Here is a 16855-nt window from a genome sequence, read left to right on the forward strand (position 1 = left end):
GTTCGGTTATCTGGCCGGGCCCGTTTTTCTCAATGCTTGGATAACTGGCAAAGATTGTCGTTCGGTTCGTGGGCGAAGCGTTAAAACTTCCTGGACGGAAGGTGCTTGAAGAAAGTTGGCAGCGTGGGACAACCTGTCGAAATGGAGAACGCTTCGGGCTCTCTTTCTCTCTCTCTTGGACCCATCCAGAGGTTATTTAGCCGCGAAGCCTTCATGCTTTTTCTGGCGCTCCTAAAAGCGTGGTGAGTCGACGCGTTACGCATAGTATCCGCGATTGCGCAACAACCAAGTCTGCGCATTCCTCACCTCCCTGTCCTAACACACACTGACTGCTTTTGGCGAGAAACCGGGCGATTACATTCGTGCTTGTTTGGTGGCCGAGAGCGCGTGGTTTCTCAAATAACCGAGACAGAAGAGAAGGGCAGAAATGATTGGGGACTCCGTAATGGACCGAACGAGTCTTAACAGAACGAGGCTCTTCTGGAAGCAAACCTCGCAGAAATGCATTAATATTTTCCATATGTGCACCCAGCAGGAGAAATTTACTTGCACCAAATTTTATTCAAGCAGTGAAAACCGTGTACCGTGTATAATTTTAATATGCGCGCAGTGGGGAGCATTTTGGCGCAGCTGCCGTGTTTCATAAGTCGAATCCACGTCGCCGGATAAACACTTAGCCAAGCCAGAGATATACAGGGTTCAGATTCTCTGTCATTTCCGCGGTGGATGGAGTGCTTTCTAAAGAACTAACAACTACGGCGGTGCCTCTTTTCCCTGCGCGGTTGGTTTCGAGCAACCCAACGGATGCGAGGGGTATTGCGGGCGTGCATCCAGCCCTGGCCGTGGCTGCAGCCGCTACTGCAGTCGGCGCCCGAGCGGCGGCGGCGGCGAGCAGTGCGCGAGCGGCGCAGTGTACGAGGCCCTCGAGTGGGAGTCCCATCGCGGTCGTGAAGATAGCGCAGTGTTTTGTGCGCTCGAGTGCGGCGAGGCGGCGGCGGCGGCGACTGATAAGCGCCGTGGTAAATAGGCGAGCCGAGGGCTGGTGGCGTCTCGGCCGCAGTCGCCATGCGTTTGCTCAAGGGGCCGAACTGCGTCCTTGCCGCCGCTTATCGACGCCTGAATGGACGCCCTCCTCCTCCCCCGCCACCTTTTACGCGCTGGAAGACGCTGTTTTTCCTTCACCCCCTCCCCTCTGTCTGTTTCTTTTGTGTGCTGACTTTTGGCCCGTTTGTACTCTGCATGTCGTTACAGTGTGGCTTTTTAATTGGAGTTGAGGCAGCCTTCCTTTGACGTCATTGGCGCAGTAGCACTAACAGAGCGCCAATGAGCGGCTGGCGACGAGGACTTGCGTTGATTGCTTTGAGTTTTTCGGGGGATAGGTTTCCTGCTTGTGCCGCAAAGCCGGCTATTTTCTGGAATAAATGGCATGGCATCACGCTTTGAAAAGTTCTCCGTCATGTGTGCGTATAGCCTAACTGGACGGGCGCGCCAGATAGCGTCGAGTTCTGAGAACCTTAATAATGCGGCGTTAGCACAGCAGTTCGCACAGACTTCCGAGCAGGTTGACACAATTCGGCAGTTTTCGTTCCTCTACAGTTCTTTCTGTATCCCAGCGAAGGCAATGAAATCTGACGTTGCGGACGGTTGACGCTGAGTGGTTCTATCGGTAACAGTGCCTTCTGACAAGACAAGACCTCTGTAACGTCACGAATTTCATGGAATAAAAAAAAATATAGCGTGGCCCCCAGAATTACTCCTTGCTCCTTGTTGTTTGATACTCATTCGCATTGCGATGAGAGGAATTCCTGGAAACCGATCCAAGGGTTGTGTGCACTTGAACCTCGTTATAACGAAGTTGAAGGGGCCCGGCGATTACTTCGTTATAGCCGTAGCTTCGCTATAGGCCATGTTGACCAAGGTTCCAAGGAAGATTCTCATTCATCGTTATATAAATTATTTCGTTACAACGAGGTTGTATCCTTTCGGCCACCGGCTAGAAAAGCTAGACCAATAATATACAAGCAAAAGGAGGAGGATTTTTCGTTGGCCTCTCAGTTCTCATCCTCCTCCCCTGCCCCCCTCCCACTCGCTGACGTACGTAGCTCGGCGAGTGATCTGGCGGCGGAATGCTCCTCATTTCTGGTCGTGCCGGCAGCAGATAAAAAGGCGGCGGCGACGATGCCCGCATAGGAGTCACGACGACGCGACAGGGTATATCCCTCTACCTCGCTCCGGCAGTCGTCGTCCGCGGCGAACAAATGCCCGCGCTGCTTCTGCCGCCGCTCCGGAGCCGATGGGAAGAGGAGGGTTACCTTCGCGGCGGCGGCGGATATTTCTGGTTCTTCTTCGATGGTCCGCGCTCTGCCGTCGAAGATAGCCGCCGTCCCCTCCCCTCGCCCCTCAACCGCACGCGCGCGGCCGTTGGCGCTGTCTTGGCAGCCGGCCCGTCGCGGCGCCAGCGTCCCGTCTCGCGCGGAGGAGGCCTGTCCGGCGGCGGCGCTCTGCGCGTGCCTTCTTCCTCCTGCCGGCGTGCCTCTGCAACGGGAAGAAGGTGGGGGAGGCTCCGCGGACGACGAAGCTCCTCTCCTTCCCGGTGCAGCTTGCACGTGACGTCACAATCGCCACGCTGCTGCATCACACGTAGGTTTGAGGGAAGCCGGTCGCGAATAAAAACCCGTGGAGGGTGCGTGCGTCAGGCGAAAGTTCGGACTAGTCGCAACGAAATGGAAAGGGAATGAGTGAAAAATAAAAGAGGACGACCGGGTGGGTTCCTAGTCCAGGGAGAAAGTCGGTGGCAAGGGAGAGAGAGACGAAAGGGAATGGCTTGTCGAGGTGGTCGACGTGACGTAACGCTCCCTCTTGAGTCGTCGTTCCTCTATGATGCAGGGATTGCACGCCTGCGTTGCTTAGCTGCTCGTGGTTACGAATATGACCGCGATTTGTAGCCGCCTGTTGATGTCACGCATGCTTGTCAAGCTGTGAGCGATAACAGTACTGCTCTATCGGATCTACGTTGCTTCGACGCCATGGAAGCCTCTTAAAGGATGAGAGACGCCGTACTTATATTGTTTCTCTTTTCGCCGTAAATATTGCGTACTACTTAAGTAACCCTGGAACATGAATGTGAATTGTCGGGCTTTACGTCCTGCAGCGACGCGTGGACTATGAGCAACGCTGAAGCCTCTGGGCCACCGCGGCGGTTACACCCCCGCCCTGGAATATGGTGTATTACGATTACTACTGCGCCTTTTATATCTACTGTCGCGCACCTTCTGTGCCGTAAGCTTTGCCTACTAAGCTGCTCATATGCCTAGGTGACGTGGGCCGCAGAGAGAAACCCTTTTCGTGCGCCATGCTGATGCCGCTTGCTATAGTTTCGGAAAGGGGAATGTTTGTGGTCTTAGGTGTTTCTAAATAAAAACTAAACATGCTTTGCGCGTAGCTTGCATTTCATACTTGCCCGTTCGCCTCCCGTGTTCCCTTGTTTAGGTGCCTGCTAGAAGAGAACAAAAGGCAGAAATAAAGGTGGAGGGAGCCCGCACCCAGTTGAGCTATCGCGGGCTTAGATTTAAAAAAATTAGGGACTGAACCAGGCCAAAACAGAAAATTTATAAACCCGTACGTGCAGAAAGTGTACGTCCTGATTTTAACGAGATGCAGCATTGTTAGAACGCTACTGTCTCTTTCTCGCGTGCGCACCAAGCTGGCGTCTGATGCCACTTTGTAAGTTTTCGGCAATTCATTAATCGAGCAGTTTTAGTGAACCTTATTTAGTTATCCGAATTACTGCGTTCCAGTTCTTTTTGTGATCCAAAAAAGACCACTTCCTCCGAGTCCGACGCCGAATGATTCTTTTCTTTCTTGCTCGCTTTAGATTAAACGGAAAAAGCACGGAGAAGAGAGAGAGAGAGAGAAAAGGGGGTGAGGGCTTCCTGGAATTGCTTCATCTGCGCTGTTTCAACACTGAAGACACATTGCAACTTCTCTGGCGATGATTGATCGATGCGCTGTGTCCGGCGCAACGGCGTGCTATGCGCCGCCGCGGTTTTAAGCTTGCGCCATCAAGCGGACGAGCGGGTCTCTCCCAGTGCGCGCCTGTCGTCATCACGTGCTCTCATTTCGCAGTCACTCCGGCTTGCGAAGTCGGCTTCTTGCTTTTTATTTACGACTGCTGTGGCCCCTACATGTGTTTCGGCGGTCGGGAATTTGGCAGACTTGTCATAGTCATCGCTTGTTACAGGTTGGCGTCGGGATATTACGTAAAATGCGGGGAGGCCGGGGGGGGGGGCGCAAATGAACAGTAAATACAAAATCAGTGGACATGATTTAAACCGGGCATGTTAAAACGGTGTAGAATTAAATTTTTTTAACACCTTGGCAGGTGAGGCTCATGTTAAAAGCAGCCTCAAAACTGCGCTTACATTTATGCTGAGCTTTCTCGTCCAACTTCCTTTTTCTGCCCTGCGCTCACGTCGAGTAAAGACGGCGACTGAAAACCAATGGGGTGCGTTTTTGACGATAATTGTGGGGTGACTGTAGATACTGTGTGGAAATGCTGTTTCCGCCTCCGTTCCGACTCTGTTGACCGTCATGAGTGCATGGAGGCCACCCTGCTGGGCTGAAGGTTTCCTCACCGCCATTTTGGTTTTCGTCTCAGAAACCGACTGCTTTTTTGCGCACTGTTTTAAAATTAGGTGGCAGCATTTCTATCTAAAGCATTTTCGTGTACTTTTTGTAGAGTTGCTAACTGATTTTCTTCCTACAACTTACGCGGGTGCCTGCAGCGCCACCTGCCTCGTCGATCAGGATCGGGAAGATAGTGTAGGCCAGCGGAATACTGAACAACGCTACTCAGAGGTGACGCGCTAACGTTGTTAGTGGTGACGAGGGCTGAACGACACGTGTAATTGGGGGGTGGTTTAGGGGCGGCCTCTTCGAACTCTGCGCGCTGGTGTCCGATGCCGCAAACACACAATCGAGCAGTCATGCTACTGCATGTATAGTCTCGCCGCTTTCCGAGACTTGTGACGGCAAGCCGCAATCCTCGCCTGCCGCCGCGAGTCTTATCGCATGCTCTTTCCTGGAGGGGGCGATCCGCGCGCGCATCGGGCGTCGAGTTGCGGTTATCCCGGCTAGTTGTTTGTCTAGCGAGTCGCCTTTCTGTTTCCGTTGTTTTTTCTTTTCTTCATCTTGTCTCCGCGAAGGGCCCTCCTCGAATTTCTTGACTCCGTGGTTATTCCGACCGAGCGTCACATGACCGGAATTTGCATACGCACTTGCACACGTGAGCCCGTAGCTGCTCCGGCTTGGAGTTTTCGTCTCGCCGAACAAAGCGTGCGTGCCGAGTGCGCGAGAAACGCGAGTTAATCGGAGTGGTGCCTATTCACGTGACGTCATCAGCATCGTTTTTCACCGAGGCAATAATAATAGTAATAATAATAAAAATAATTGGTTTTGGGGGAAAGGAAATGGCGCAGTATCTGTCTCATATATCGTTGGACACCTGAACCGCGTAAGGGAAGGGATAAATGAGGGAGTGAAAGAAGAAAGGAATAGAGAGGTGCCGTAGTAAAGGGCTCCGCAATAATTTCGACCACCTGGGGATCTTTAACGTGCACTGACATCGCACAGCACACGGGCGCCTTAGCGTTTTTCCTCCATAAAAACGCAGCCGCCGCTGTCGGGTTCGAACCCGGGAGCTCCGGATCAGTAGTCGAGCGCCCTAACCACTGAGCCACCGCTGCGGGGCCCGCAGCAATCGCCGAATAAGTTCTCTGAATACACTGTCATTCAAGCACCCGTGGGGAGGAGGAGGGGTTTGGCGGGCTTCCTTCATTTCATCTTTTACTGTTTTGTTCACCGCTACGGGGTTCTAGAGGTTAGAGGTTTGACCATGCATTTCTCCTCGTATGGGGATTGTACAGTCCCCGTCGAAAGTATACAGCCCAAGGATTTTGTAGCTGCATAGCGGTGCTCCTTAGCACATCTCGCAGTCCAGATCTTGGGAGGACTGAGGATGCGAAGCCATTACTCTTTCGAGAGAGTACGCTATCTGAGGATGTGCAACGGTGCACGCAGCAGGCCTCACAAGTGAACCCCTTGGGCTGTATAGTACTTTTGACGGGGGCTGTGCGACGTTCGATCCCCAGCTCCGCGAGGTACCCACCAGATTCGAAGCCGGGTACAAGCTTTCCCCTGCGCTGGACGTGCCTATGGGAAACTCTGCGCCCTACGCCTCGACAATTCCGCTAGGTGCATGCTTCCTCGAGTTTTATTCTGTTCCCTTTTCTTCTGGGAGGATCCCCACACGCGGGATCACGGGAACTCCTAGCCTTGCTCGTCTGCGTTGTCGACCCTTCCTTAGCGAGGCACCTGTGTGACCGCTGGACGAGCGTATCCAGCCCAACGTTGCTGGTGTAATAACGTTGATCCAGCCTGCATTGTCTCGCTGGCCACGCCCACTTTTCTTTTTCCTCCAAAACCTAACCGCTTAAAGCTCCTTTTCATTTTTCTTTGAGTGGCTCGAGCCTATAATGTGGCAGTCAGGTGCAGGCTTTCCTTCAATTTTAGTTTTGTTTTTATGTCATGTATCCCAAAGACCGAACACTCGAGGTGAAATACACTGGAAGAAAAAAAAAACCGGTCTTCGACCCCGCCTCGTGGAAACAAAAGTGCATTAGCCGCCGTGGCGCTGTTTTGACAAACTGCCCTTGCGCTGTTGAAATCTCATTTGTGTCGCGAACGATATAGCACGTTAGGCAAAGCCTGTGTGGAAACTGGAGGTCCAGACACAGCGTTCATTTGGCGCCAGTTAACCTGGCCTCGCACCATGGCCACTTGTACTGCAGCTACCGAGGCACCTACCAGCGCAATTAGCACCACAGATTGTCGGGTGCTTTGGCGGAGGTGAATAGCCCCTGTCGAAGATCTGTAAACCGAAAGCGCCAGTTGCACCGCCGCGGCGTCATTGTGTGGGCGCCGCCACCGACGCCATTTTGGAGTACTGCAGAACCGGCGTGCGGCCTTTATCTCCCCATCTGAAACGGCTGTACCCAGAAATGGCGCCGATGACGTTGCACGCGAAACTCGGCGAGACGAGGAGCGCGGCTTGGAAATGCGCCAGCCTGGTTCGGGAACCGCGCGCGTGACCTCGTGAGAACGTTGAGTGGCCGGATTGTGGCAGTTCATTTATATAGCTCGCGTGACCGTTAACCCCGACCGGGGAGGAGGAGCAGGAGCTGTTCCCTTGCTCCTGGTGTGGAGCTCTGTTTGTGCGCGCTACAGGTGAACGCGTGCGTTTGGGGGAGTGGAACCGTTGTGCGTTGGGTGCGCATTGTTTTCGCGGTCATGTCTGATTTGGCACCACCCGAGACTTAGACGTCGTGCGTATGCAGGAACGTAAAGCGAGAGAGACCGCCATTTGGAGAGTTTTAGCATAGCGTTATCTCCACCATCTGAATAACTGCAGACATGCAGCCCGCACATGCGCAGTTCCTTGCACACTCGGCAACGGTACACCGGTAGAATCAGCGGCAAATTATAAGGTGTTCTGCGTGGCTACCGCCTTACAGTAACGGTAACAGCAAAAGTTGACGGTGTACAGTGGCACTTTGCTAAAATTCTCTATTGTTAGTCAACTTACGCGGCATAAAATGATGCGCAGCGCGTGTTGCGTCCCCTTGTAGCGCATCCAAAATACCTGTACCGCGTAGGACCTGGCCTCGCCAGTATTGCGTCGACGCGCGGTGACCCCCGCTCTGTTTGTCGTTACACTTCGGCTTTTGTTGTGTAACAGAGGCAGATCTGCGTGCTGTGCTCTGCCTTTTTTTCTTTATCGATTATGGGAGAGGAGCCGGAGGTTGAGTTATTCTGTATTGTGCTCGAAATGGGTGTATTAACCCCGTGCACTATACCAGTGGCGACATACGGTTATACGATCTCTCGCGTTACGATCGCTGAGCGAAGGTTTTGCAAGAGGCGACAGGCCGTGCGTGGCTTATCGTGTTCGGCTGCTTATGGCGAGTAGTGGATCGTTAGGCGCTTCGCTTATTGCATTTTATTCACTCGTTCTCAAAGTTCAGTGCGGCCTTGACCGCAAGCCGCCGCCTTCGGATCTTGTAAACGGGCGCTCAGTTCGCGTTATGACGAAGTGATGCGGTTCGAAACGCTACACTGTACCGGCCTCTTTTGGCTTAATCCGAAAATAAAAGGTATAAAAACGGAAAATCGTACGTGTTTGTGCATACCTTTCGCCATACCTTAGCGACGAGCACACTGTGAAAAGGGGCGTTGTTTTTTTTTCCATGTTTTTGCTTTTTTTTCCTCCCTCCTCCTCCCTGTGTCAAAGGTGCGTGTCGTATGGGTGAGATTAAATTGGGGGCTTGCCTGTGCCTGCGGACGAATCTATTACCGGAGCGGCGGCAGATTTGAATGCGTGTTAGTAAAAATCATTGTGCGGTTATGCTTCGGTGCCTTACAGATCAGCAGGTACGAACTAAGCTCAAATCAGCGTCGTGCACAAGGCATAGCTCGTCGCTCTGCCGCCGTCGTAGAACGCGAAATACGGATGTCGCGCGCTACGCGGGATTTATAAACTATTGCTCTTCGCTCACAAAACCTAGAGGAGTGTGCGTACGTGTTCTCTAGCCACCCCAGCTCTTTTCTCATCCTACCCATTCTCTCACTCCCTCCTCCTCCTGCTTTCATGCGCGATGTGGTTGAGGTGTCCAGCCCAGCGTGAGGCACCGCACTTTACCCTTCTTCACTACTTCCTCTTCCGCCTCCTCACCTTCCTGCGACGTTCCAAGTCTCCGAATAAGTTATTTCTGTAGTCATTACTGATAGCGTTTTAGTAGCCGGTGGGTGAGATAACCGGCGAGATAAGTGTGGTTATAATCGGTGCGTTGAAAAAAGTTCCTCATTGTGCTTTCCCCTTCTCTCTCGTCTGTGTGCGCAGAGTCGCCGCCGCCTCCGTACAGTCTGCTGCCTCTGGAGGAGACCTACCCGCCGATCGGTGAGTAAAAGCTTGTTGATTTCTGCCTTTCGTCGCTTGTTTTAAATGTCTCGCCTGGGGGGGGGGGGGGGGGGGGGGGGGGGGGGAGTCGCTTTACATTTTAAAGTCTGCCGTATGTATGCACGCCTCGACTTCTTCCTCGTATACGTCCACGGGATGCTTTTGAACGACAGCGATCAAAGCATCTCCACGCGGAACGAGGAACTCTCTCTCTCTCTCTCTCTCTCTCTGTGTGTGTGTGTGTGTGTGTGTGTGTGTGTGTGTGTGTGTGTGTGTGTGTGTGTGTGTGTGTGTGTGTGTGTGTGTGTGTGTGTGTGTGTGTGTGTGTGTGTGTGTGTGTGTGTGTGTGTGTGTGTGTGTGTGTGTGTGTCAAGCACGGTCCCGCACCTTACAATGAGCGCGGGCTTGACTGCAAACTGCAGTAAACAAATAATGCCCAGTCAGTTCGGCGGTTCGATTACATAGCATATAGCGCCCGCGCAAGGCCGCGCGCTTATCGCGTCGGCAAAGACGGCAAACACGCCTTCGATACGCGGCCTCTTGCTACCGTTCCGCAGATTTCGCCAGAAGTTACACGTGGGGCTATCTCTCCTCTCAAGAGAGCCTCCATCGCTGACACGATATACGACCCATCGCGACGAGCGTTGCCCCAATTATATACGGGCCAGTGGTAACGGCCGGCGTCGTATAGGAGCGCCGAAATTGAGGGTAACCACAGATGGACATGCGCTGTCGTAACGGCCTGTCACTGTGATGGCCTGCGTGGTCGCCTGTTGTGTGTGCATCCTTGCCACCTTTATTATAGCCGCGCGCTGTTTTAACCTTCTCCCCGCGAGCAGTGCTAAGGAAGGACGGATCGCGGGCCACAGTGTAGCTGCATTCTATAGGAAAGCCGTCTCATTGAGATCGGTCGACCATATACATATTCAGGGAAACGGTGTCCGTGTTACCGCCTTGGTGTCTTCCGTTGATTTTAACCCGTGTTCGCAAAAACATGTGTGTGCTGGGTGAGGCCAGCGCGAACTCAATCCAGAGTCTATTATTCGGCGTTCCTGGTAAGCCCACGCGCTATTTGGGGACTGTATTAAACCCCGTACGCTGGAAACCTACGTTTGTGCAATGAACCGGCGCCCCATGCATGCGCGTTCATCTCGTGGAATGAACTACCCGGCCGAAGGTTCTCGGGCCCGTGTAGTCAGTCCATCCGCTCTCCCGGCGCCGCGGGTCGACCGAGGCCACCGTCGTCTTTCTTTTTTACTATCGTTCTTTACGCGTTTTCTCCGGACGGCGTCCGCGCGCGCCGTGTCTAGACAGTGTTCATCGACCGCGTCGCGTCTCTGTGCCCACCTGTGCTTGCTGCCGCCGCTTCGGCGTGTTCTTATTTTTGCGCCGCTGTTGTGCGTGCCTGCCGTGCGGCGCCTGCCTTCGACCGCAGCAAGGCCACCAAGGCCGCGCACAGTCAGGCGGGCGCCGGGGTGGGCGGCGGCGGCGTCGTGCTTGTGTGCGCATACCCTGTTCGTGCCCCACCCCCCCCCCCCCCGCACACACACACACACACTTTTTTTTTTGTTTGGTGTGCAGTGTGTCCGTGCCCGCTGTCGCTTGGGCTCGTCCCGCTGGTCACGTAACGGGTCTGTGCGAAGCGCCCCTCCTATGGCGTCGCGCAGGGACGGGGCTGAGCGCCGCTGCGCGGTCCAACCAGTGCGACACCGTACGCACGTATGATGGGCGAGCACTGTTGCTCGGGGCCAGATGGGTTGGTCGGTTCGGTAGCGGCGGAAGTTGTGGGGACGAGTTAACGCGTCGCTGATGGCTGCTTCTCACGGGCGGCTGTTTTCTCTTTCGATTATGGGTGTTTTGTTTGCTTGGAGCAGTTTGTCAAACGGTGACAGGCGACGGATACATCTTTGCAGGTGATTGCATCCGCTGGGCGCGCCATTCTTGTGACGCTGCCCCTCCGCCGTAGCCAGGTCTGACTACAGAAGGAGAGGGAAGTTGAAATGGAGGGGGGACAAGTACAGGGTTGTGGCCGCGTGCCACGAATCGGGGGCAAGGAAGTCCGTCGGTATATATGAACGAGAAGAACAGCTGCCGGTTAGCCCGCTAATCCACCCTGGTCGGGTTGCAGGGCACAACTACCCGATGCGGAAAGGCACCACCTTTCAGCCCTCGCACTGTATTGCGTCAGGCGTATTGCTGCGTTTCCCTGTCGCTTCAGTCATTTAGCCTCCGCACATAGAAAAAGGCGTGCATGTGATGTCAGGAAATTTGCGGCCACATGGGTGGCTGCATGTCGGCACAGCACAACGTTAGCTGGAACTCAGTGGAAGAGGTCGCCGGCGATGGCAGTGGGAAGGTGCAAGCGCTATGTGAAAGGGAACAGTGAGCATGCATGCGGTGAATGGTTACTCCGAAAATCGCTTTTTAAATCGAAGTGCAAGAGCACTTGTTTCGTATTAGTGATTTCCTCTGGACGCACAGCCCTTGAGCGCACTTTATAAAGTCGTGTGCAGATTCTTCAGTGCGAATTTGCCTTCCGTCATATGCATTTGCTCGTTCGGACAATATGCGGTTAGTGCCTTCGAGGCAAGACAAAAGGCGGTGATTAATTCGTTTAATTTCTTTATTGCCACTCGCTTGTCGGACGTCGGCCGCTGATCCCGCATCCCAGTGTCAGGCCCGACGTCATTGTATTCATCCTGTGTAGCCGCAGACCATTGTTTCTGGCCCGTTCTGCCGTTGATCGCACCCCGGCGGTGTGCCAGCGCGGACCGTACAGCATGGAAGCCGCGATGTATGTCGGCCACGTGTCGTTTGTCTGTGCCAGTCGGGGGTGTGCGCGACACGCGGAGGCATTTCACGACCGGCGAACAATGGACGACCGTGTCGCATTCGACGCCCAAGGTTGAACTGCCGAGACGTTAAATGTCCCCTGGACACATCCGACTACGGTATAGCGTTGCGATGACTCCGCCGGGAAGTCGGCCGCGTGCGTTCCGGGTATCCGAGCCGTAAACTTTATCGCTCGCGTAACCTGAGCTCGTCCACGGTTGCTGCAGTGACACAAAAATCTGCTCGGCACACCGTGCGAGTACTGTGCGCTATACGTGATTCACTCGGCGTTGTCAGCGTTTTATTTTCCAGAAAAAAAAAAGGGGGGGGGGTAGTTGATGTAAAGCTACGCGGGGACGAGGATTATTTTGGCGCAGCAATTTACGTCGTGGTCTGCCGCGAGCAGTAAGGGGCCCATCGGACCACTTGGGCGGACATTACAGCTGCTCACTGTGACTGGCGTGCCGACTTGCTCGCCTTCCCGGAAACTCGGATTTGGTGTTTCAGCACCCGCACACACCACCACGCGACAATGAGCATGCCTGACGAAGTGTGCACTCACTGCCAAGAGATGCCACCAAGAATACTGACTGCCAGATGTGGATGACAGTGTGCGACGCTCTCGGTTGTCCGACGCTGCGGTCGCACTGCGGCGCGGGACATGGAGATGGCGCTTCGCCAAAGCTATTTCTCTTCGGCGCTGTACGAAGGCGAGGAGGAAGGGGGGCTTCGGAGCGATATGAAAAGGCGGCTCGGGGACTACTTGGTAGTCGATCAGCATTCTTTGTGGATGTGGCCGGCGCTCGGTGCGACGAGCTGGAACAGCGTTTCTTTTTTTGCGCATTTGAGGGGCCATTTTGTGTTGCCTGCATATTTCCATCGCGTAATGCAATCAAAAAGGCCTCAGTACTGGTCAACTCGCACAAGTTTGCGGCGTAACCTTTAACTTAAATGAGCGGTTCTTTTTTTTCATCAGCTTCGTTTTGGTTTTGTGGTTTCTGGCTGCTTGCTGGACCGACGACGAATCTTTGCCGACGACGAATCTTTGACAAGTCCTGTTAAAGCGAAAGCCTTATTAGGCCCGTTAGACGAAATTCCGTCGGCGACCGTCGTTGAGGCCAAGAGATGGTTCCAAAAAAGATGTACAGCCGTCGTCTATAGCTACCGAAGCAGCGAATCGAGCGCGACGACGGCATGCGCAACAGATACAAGGGGCAGCAACCTTCCCTTTCGGTGGAAGCGAAACGCGGGACCGCCTGCGTACCGTGTGATGTCAGCGCACGTTAGAGGAACCCCTAGGTGGTCGAAATTGCCTCGGAGTCATCCACTGTACGGCATCTCCAGAGTTGCTAGCTGAATTCAATATTTCGCGACATCTAGCCTGATGGCTAGCCCGCAGTCGGACGGGAAGTGCCATACGTCCAACTGCGGATATGCCGAACTCCGGATACTACCGCCACTAGGCAGGTGTACAGCGGTGCGTCGCAGTCACATCACGGTTCAAAACGTCCGCTTTCCTCTGGGTCGTCGAGCTCAGCGTCGGCTTGACCGGAAGTGTAATCCAACAGTACGGCGTCTGTAGATGACACGGGCCCGTGCCGTCTATTCTTTCCTGTCCTTTATTTTTGTCGCGCTAAATCTGCACGGTGTACGCTAACCGGGAAGGAAGACGTGTGCCTATCTGCCGTCCGTTTTCCCTTCCGGGGATAAGCTCACCGTCGCTCTCACAGCATCGTTGGCCGGACTCCAGGAACAAAGAGAACAGAGAGAGGCGGCGGCAGCCGAGCGGAAGTCGCGGACCTGTGTTCCCGAGGGAAAAGCGCCCGCCCGCGTGCATGCATGGATGCACGCCCGGTGTAGGCACGCACTTGCGCTCGCGCCTGTGGGCGGCTCCGGCGACGTTGCGGCTGCAATCCTCTCCTGGCGGCCTACGTGACGCGCGAGGCGTAATACGCTCGCTGCTGATAGCGCAGGGACGGTGCCCTCGGCCGGGAGAAAGAGCCGCCGCAGAAGCATTGTTGCAGCCGCGGCGCTCCTTCTCTTCCGTTAGCGTCGCCGGATAAGCGGCAGTAGCTCCGAGGGCCGAGAGGCGGCGCTTCCCGAGGCGTGCACACCCTGCGCTGCATTCTTTCGGGTCAGCTGTTCAGTTTTAGGTGCGGATTTGTGGAGGCTTCCTGGAGCTTGTGCAGGGCGGAGATTCCGGTGCGGACGGCTACGGCGGATTTCCTGCAGATTGGGGGGTCTTCCTTTTAAAGTCGCAGCGGTATGTGTGTGGTCGCGTTTACAGCTAGTTTTAATATCGTGATTTGCCTCTCGCAGTCGTTAGGGAGTTGCACCGGGATTGGCGACCGGATCGCAAGTCGCGGCGGATTTCTTGAGATGTGAATCCAGTGAGTAAGTCGCTGCCCAGGTCTCCTGAAGCTGACTTGTGTGAATCGTGGATGTAAACTGTAGGCCATCGGTCGATGCCGCGAAGTTGGCGACTGCTGCTCTGTTAGAATCGTCGCCGAGCGTAGTGTCAGGTGCGCGTTCATTGACTTATATCCGTGAATTTTTTTCTTTCGTACGTAGCTTGTGTACTTGGATACCCGTTAGGACCTTCAGGGCCTTGGAGTTGTGAAACTCCGCTACGTTTCATTGTGGTCGTACACGGGCACTCTAGGGTGATATGACCGCATCTTTTGCGGAAGGATCTCATAAAGCGCCTGCCCTCTTGCTTTATTGCGTGGCACTGCGCAGAAGTCAGGTCTCCCCACTTTTATAAATCCGCCCCTGGCATGCACGCGTGACCGACGCCGTACACGACTATAGACGGGTTGCAGCATTCGCGGCTTCAGGTCTCACGAGGAAGCCCATTCGGGCTTGCGTGGCTATAGCGACCACCAAAATTCTGAGACCAACTCAGTGCGGTTACTACGAGGCATGCGCGTTCGGATTCCGACGGTGGTGCAGCATCGCGTATCCCACACCATCGCAGCACAGGCGGTCGCGACCGGCATATTAAATGTCGTCGCCCACATTTCTCAACCCTGCTTGTATTCTGGAGAGCGGTCGTGTTGCCGCTTTTGTAACCGCGGTCGATTGCGGCACCGTCGCATGGACATATGTCACGTCGACCGTCGCGACCGTGTCTTGCGCCCCGTCGCTGCATTACGTACTTGTACGCTAATGAAGCCCAGTTGCAATTAAGACTGCGAACCGTCGCCCGCTAACTACCAGAGGAAACGCGGTGCAACAGACCACGACAGCAGTATCAAGTAGGAAGCGAGACGTTGCGAGGAAAGCCCCATGGGAAAGCTACATCTGCGCAGACCTTCGTCCCTCTTCTTTCTCCGTTCCCGGCTGAGATGTCATGAAGCCGCTGACCTGACGTGGGGGCCGACTGTACTATTCTGTTGCGCGTAGATAAGGTGCGGTCCTCCCATTATTCTCCGCGTTACGCACTCTCGGGTTCCGTTGTGGTGCTCGAAATTAATGAGGTTGCCGAGTGCTGCTCCCCTCTTTCCCCCCCATTCTAGCCGACTTTTGAATGGGCATCGCAGTGAGGGCCTCTCCCCCCGTGGCGGGACGTCGCGGCCGCTCCCCTCCGTGACGTCACGCTCTGCCGGCGGCCCGCTCTCTCTCCCTCGGGCTGCTGAGCCAGCATTGACCCTCGGCGTCGGCGCCCTTCTTCGCATCGTTGGCTGCGGCTGTCGCGCCTTTGTTGGCGGCGGCGGCGGCCTCTTTCCTGTTCTCCGGCGGCGGCCCCCGGGAAGAAGACGCCGCACTTTCTTCTTCCTGTCGTGACCGCCGGGGCGAGGCCTCCGCTGGTCCCCGGCTTTTTTATGGGAGCGCTTGTTCTCGCGTGACCCGTTGTTGTGTCTTCTACCAGACCCGGAGAGACCGGACCGATCTGCTTGGATTCACTTCGCTCGTGCAGTACAATCATAAAGCCCGGAAATGCATTAAAAAGAGGAGGAAAGAGTAGTGAAGCTGCTCCAGTTTCATGCGCGCACATGTTTACGCAGAAAACAGGAGGAGCGGTTACTGTCACTACTGGTGGACACCTAAACCGCGCCGTGAGGAAAGGGTTGGAGCGGAAAGGAGGCTAGAAAAAATTAACAGACGAGTATAGGATAGTCGGTAACGCGAAGTTTGGAGCGCAGCTCTTCACACGCCACTTGCCACCGCTGGCAGCCACCCTCCTGGATCTTCCCTTGGCAGGTGGCGCTTGGCTCTGCTCCACGGTTGCCAGGTGGTGTGTTACGCTGACAATGACTACGACAGGGAATCCACGAACGGGCGCCTAAAAGCTGGGCTCTATAACAGTGTAGGTAAAGGACCGGCAGTGGGCCCGGTACCGTACCCGCTCATGTTGATGTACTGCTGGTGAGGTGCCTCATCTGCTGCATTAATTTGAATTAAACTCGGCAGTTTGAAGGCCAGTTTATCACCCGCTACATGGCTGGCATTCGAAGCGAGCCAAGGCGCGAGCATGGCATTCCGTCCCTCCGAAGTTAGCCCGCGGGGCTCACGGACTTCGAGAAGTGCATATCACAAGGCGTAGCGAGGTGTTGACGAAGATGTAGCCAGAGTGCAGAACACTCACAGCAGAAATGGGAGGCGGCGCCGCTCCATCGCCCGCGCTCGGCTGTGCAGGCGCAGGCCGCGCGACACCTGTTCTGTCATAATAGGCACCGCATTCTCGGTGCGCTTGTCACGACGGCGGCATGGGGCCCGAGTATTGGGAAGAATGACTCAGACACAGCGGGCAGCGCAACTAACTTGCTTTCATCATGCAGTTACTGCCTGTATGCGCAAACCGCGCGTGGCTTCGGCAATCTGTTGTTCATCTGCGGCAGAGATGGCGTTAGGAATTGTCATCTCCAAGCACGGACTCGGTTCCAAGCGAGTACACGACTTCTTTATTTTTATTTTTTGTCTGTGTCGTTTCCCGTTGTGGAGTGCAGTAACGGGGGGGGGGGGGGGGGGGGTTATTCTGTGTACTGCGGTGGTGTTATAAAGGTGAGA

The 16855-nt window shown here is 54.8% G+C and overlaps 1 protein-coding gene across 1 annotated transcript in view; it reads left to right on the plus strand.

Moving 5' to 3' along the window:
• The window catches only part of LOC144093544 (mothers against decapentaplegic homolog 6-like), a 116516-nt gene that overhangs the window by 38541 nt on the left and 61120 nt on the right, over positions 1-16855 (plus strand). The window contains 1 exon segment of the mRNA XM_077627070.1: positions 8957-9013. Within this exon segment, the coding sequence (XP_077483196.1) occupies positions 8957-9013 (57 nt within the window).

The sequence above is a fragment of the Amblyomma americanum genome, chromosome 6 (assembly GCF_052857255.1).
Source record: "Amblyomma americanum isolate KBUSLIRL-KWMA chromosome 6, ASM5285725v1, whole genome shotgun sequence".
Classification (NCBI taxonomy): domain Eukaryota; kingdom Metazoa; phylum Arthropoda; class Arachnida; order Ixodida; family Ixodidae; genus Amblyomma; species Amblyomma americanum.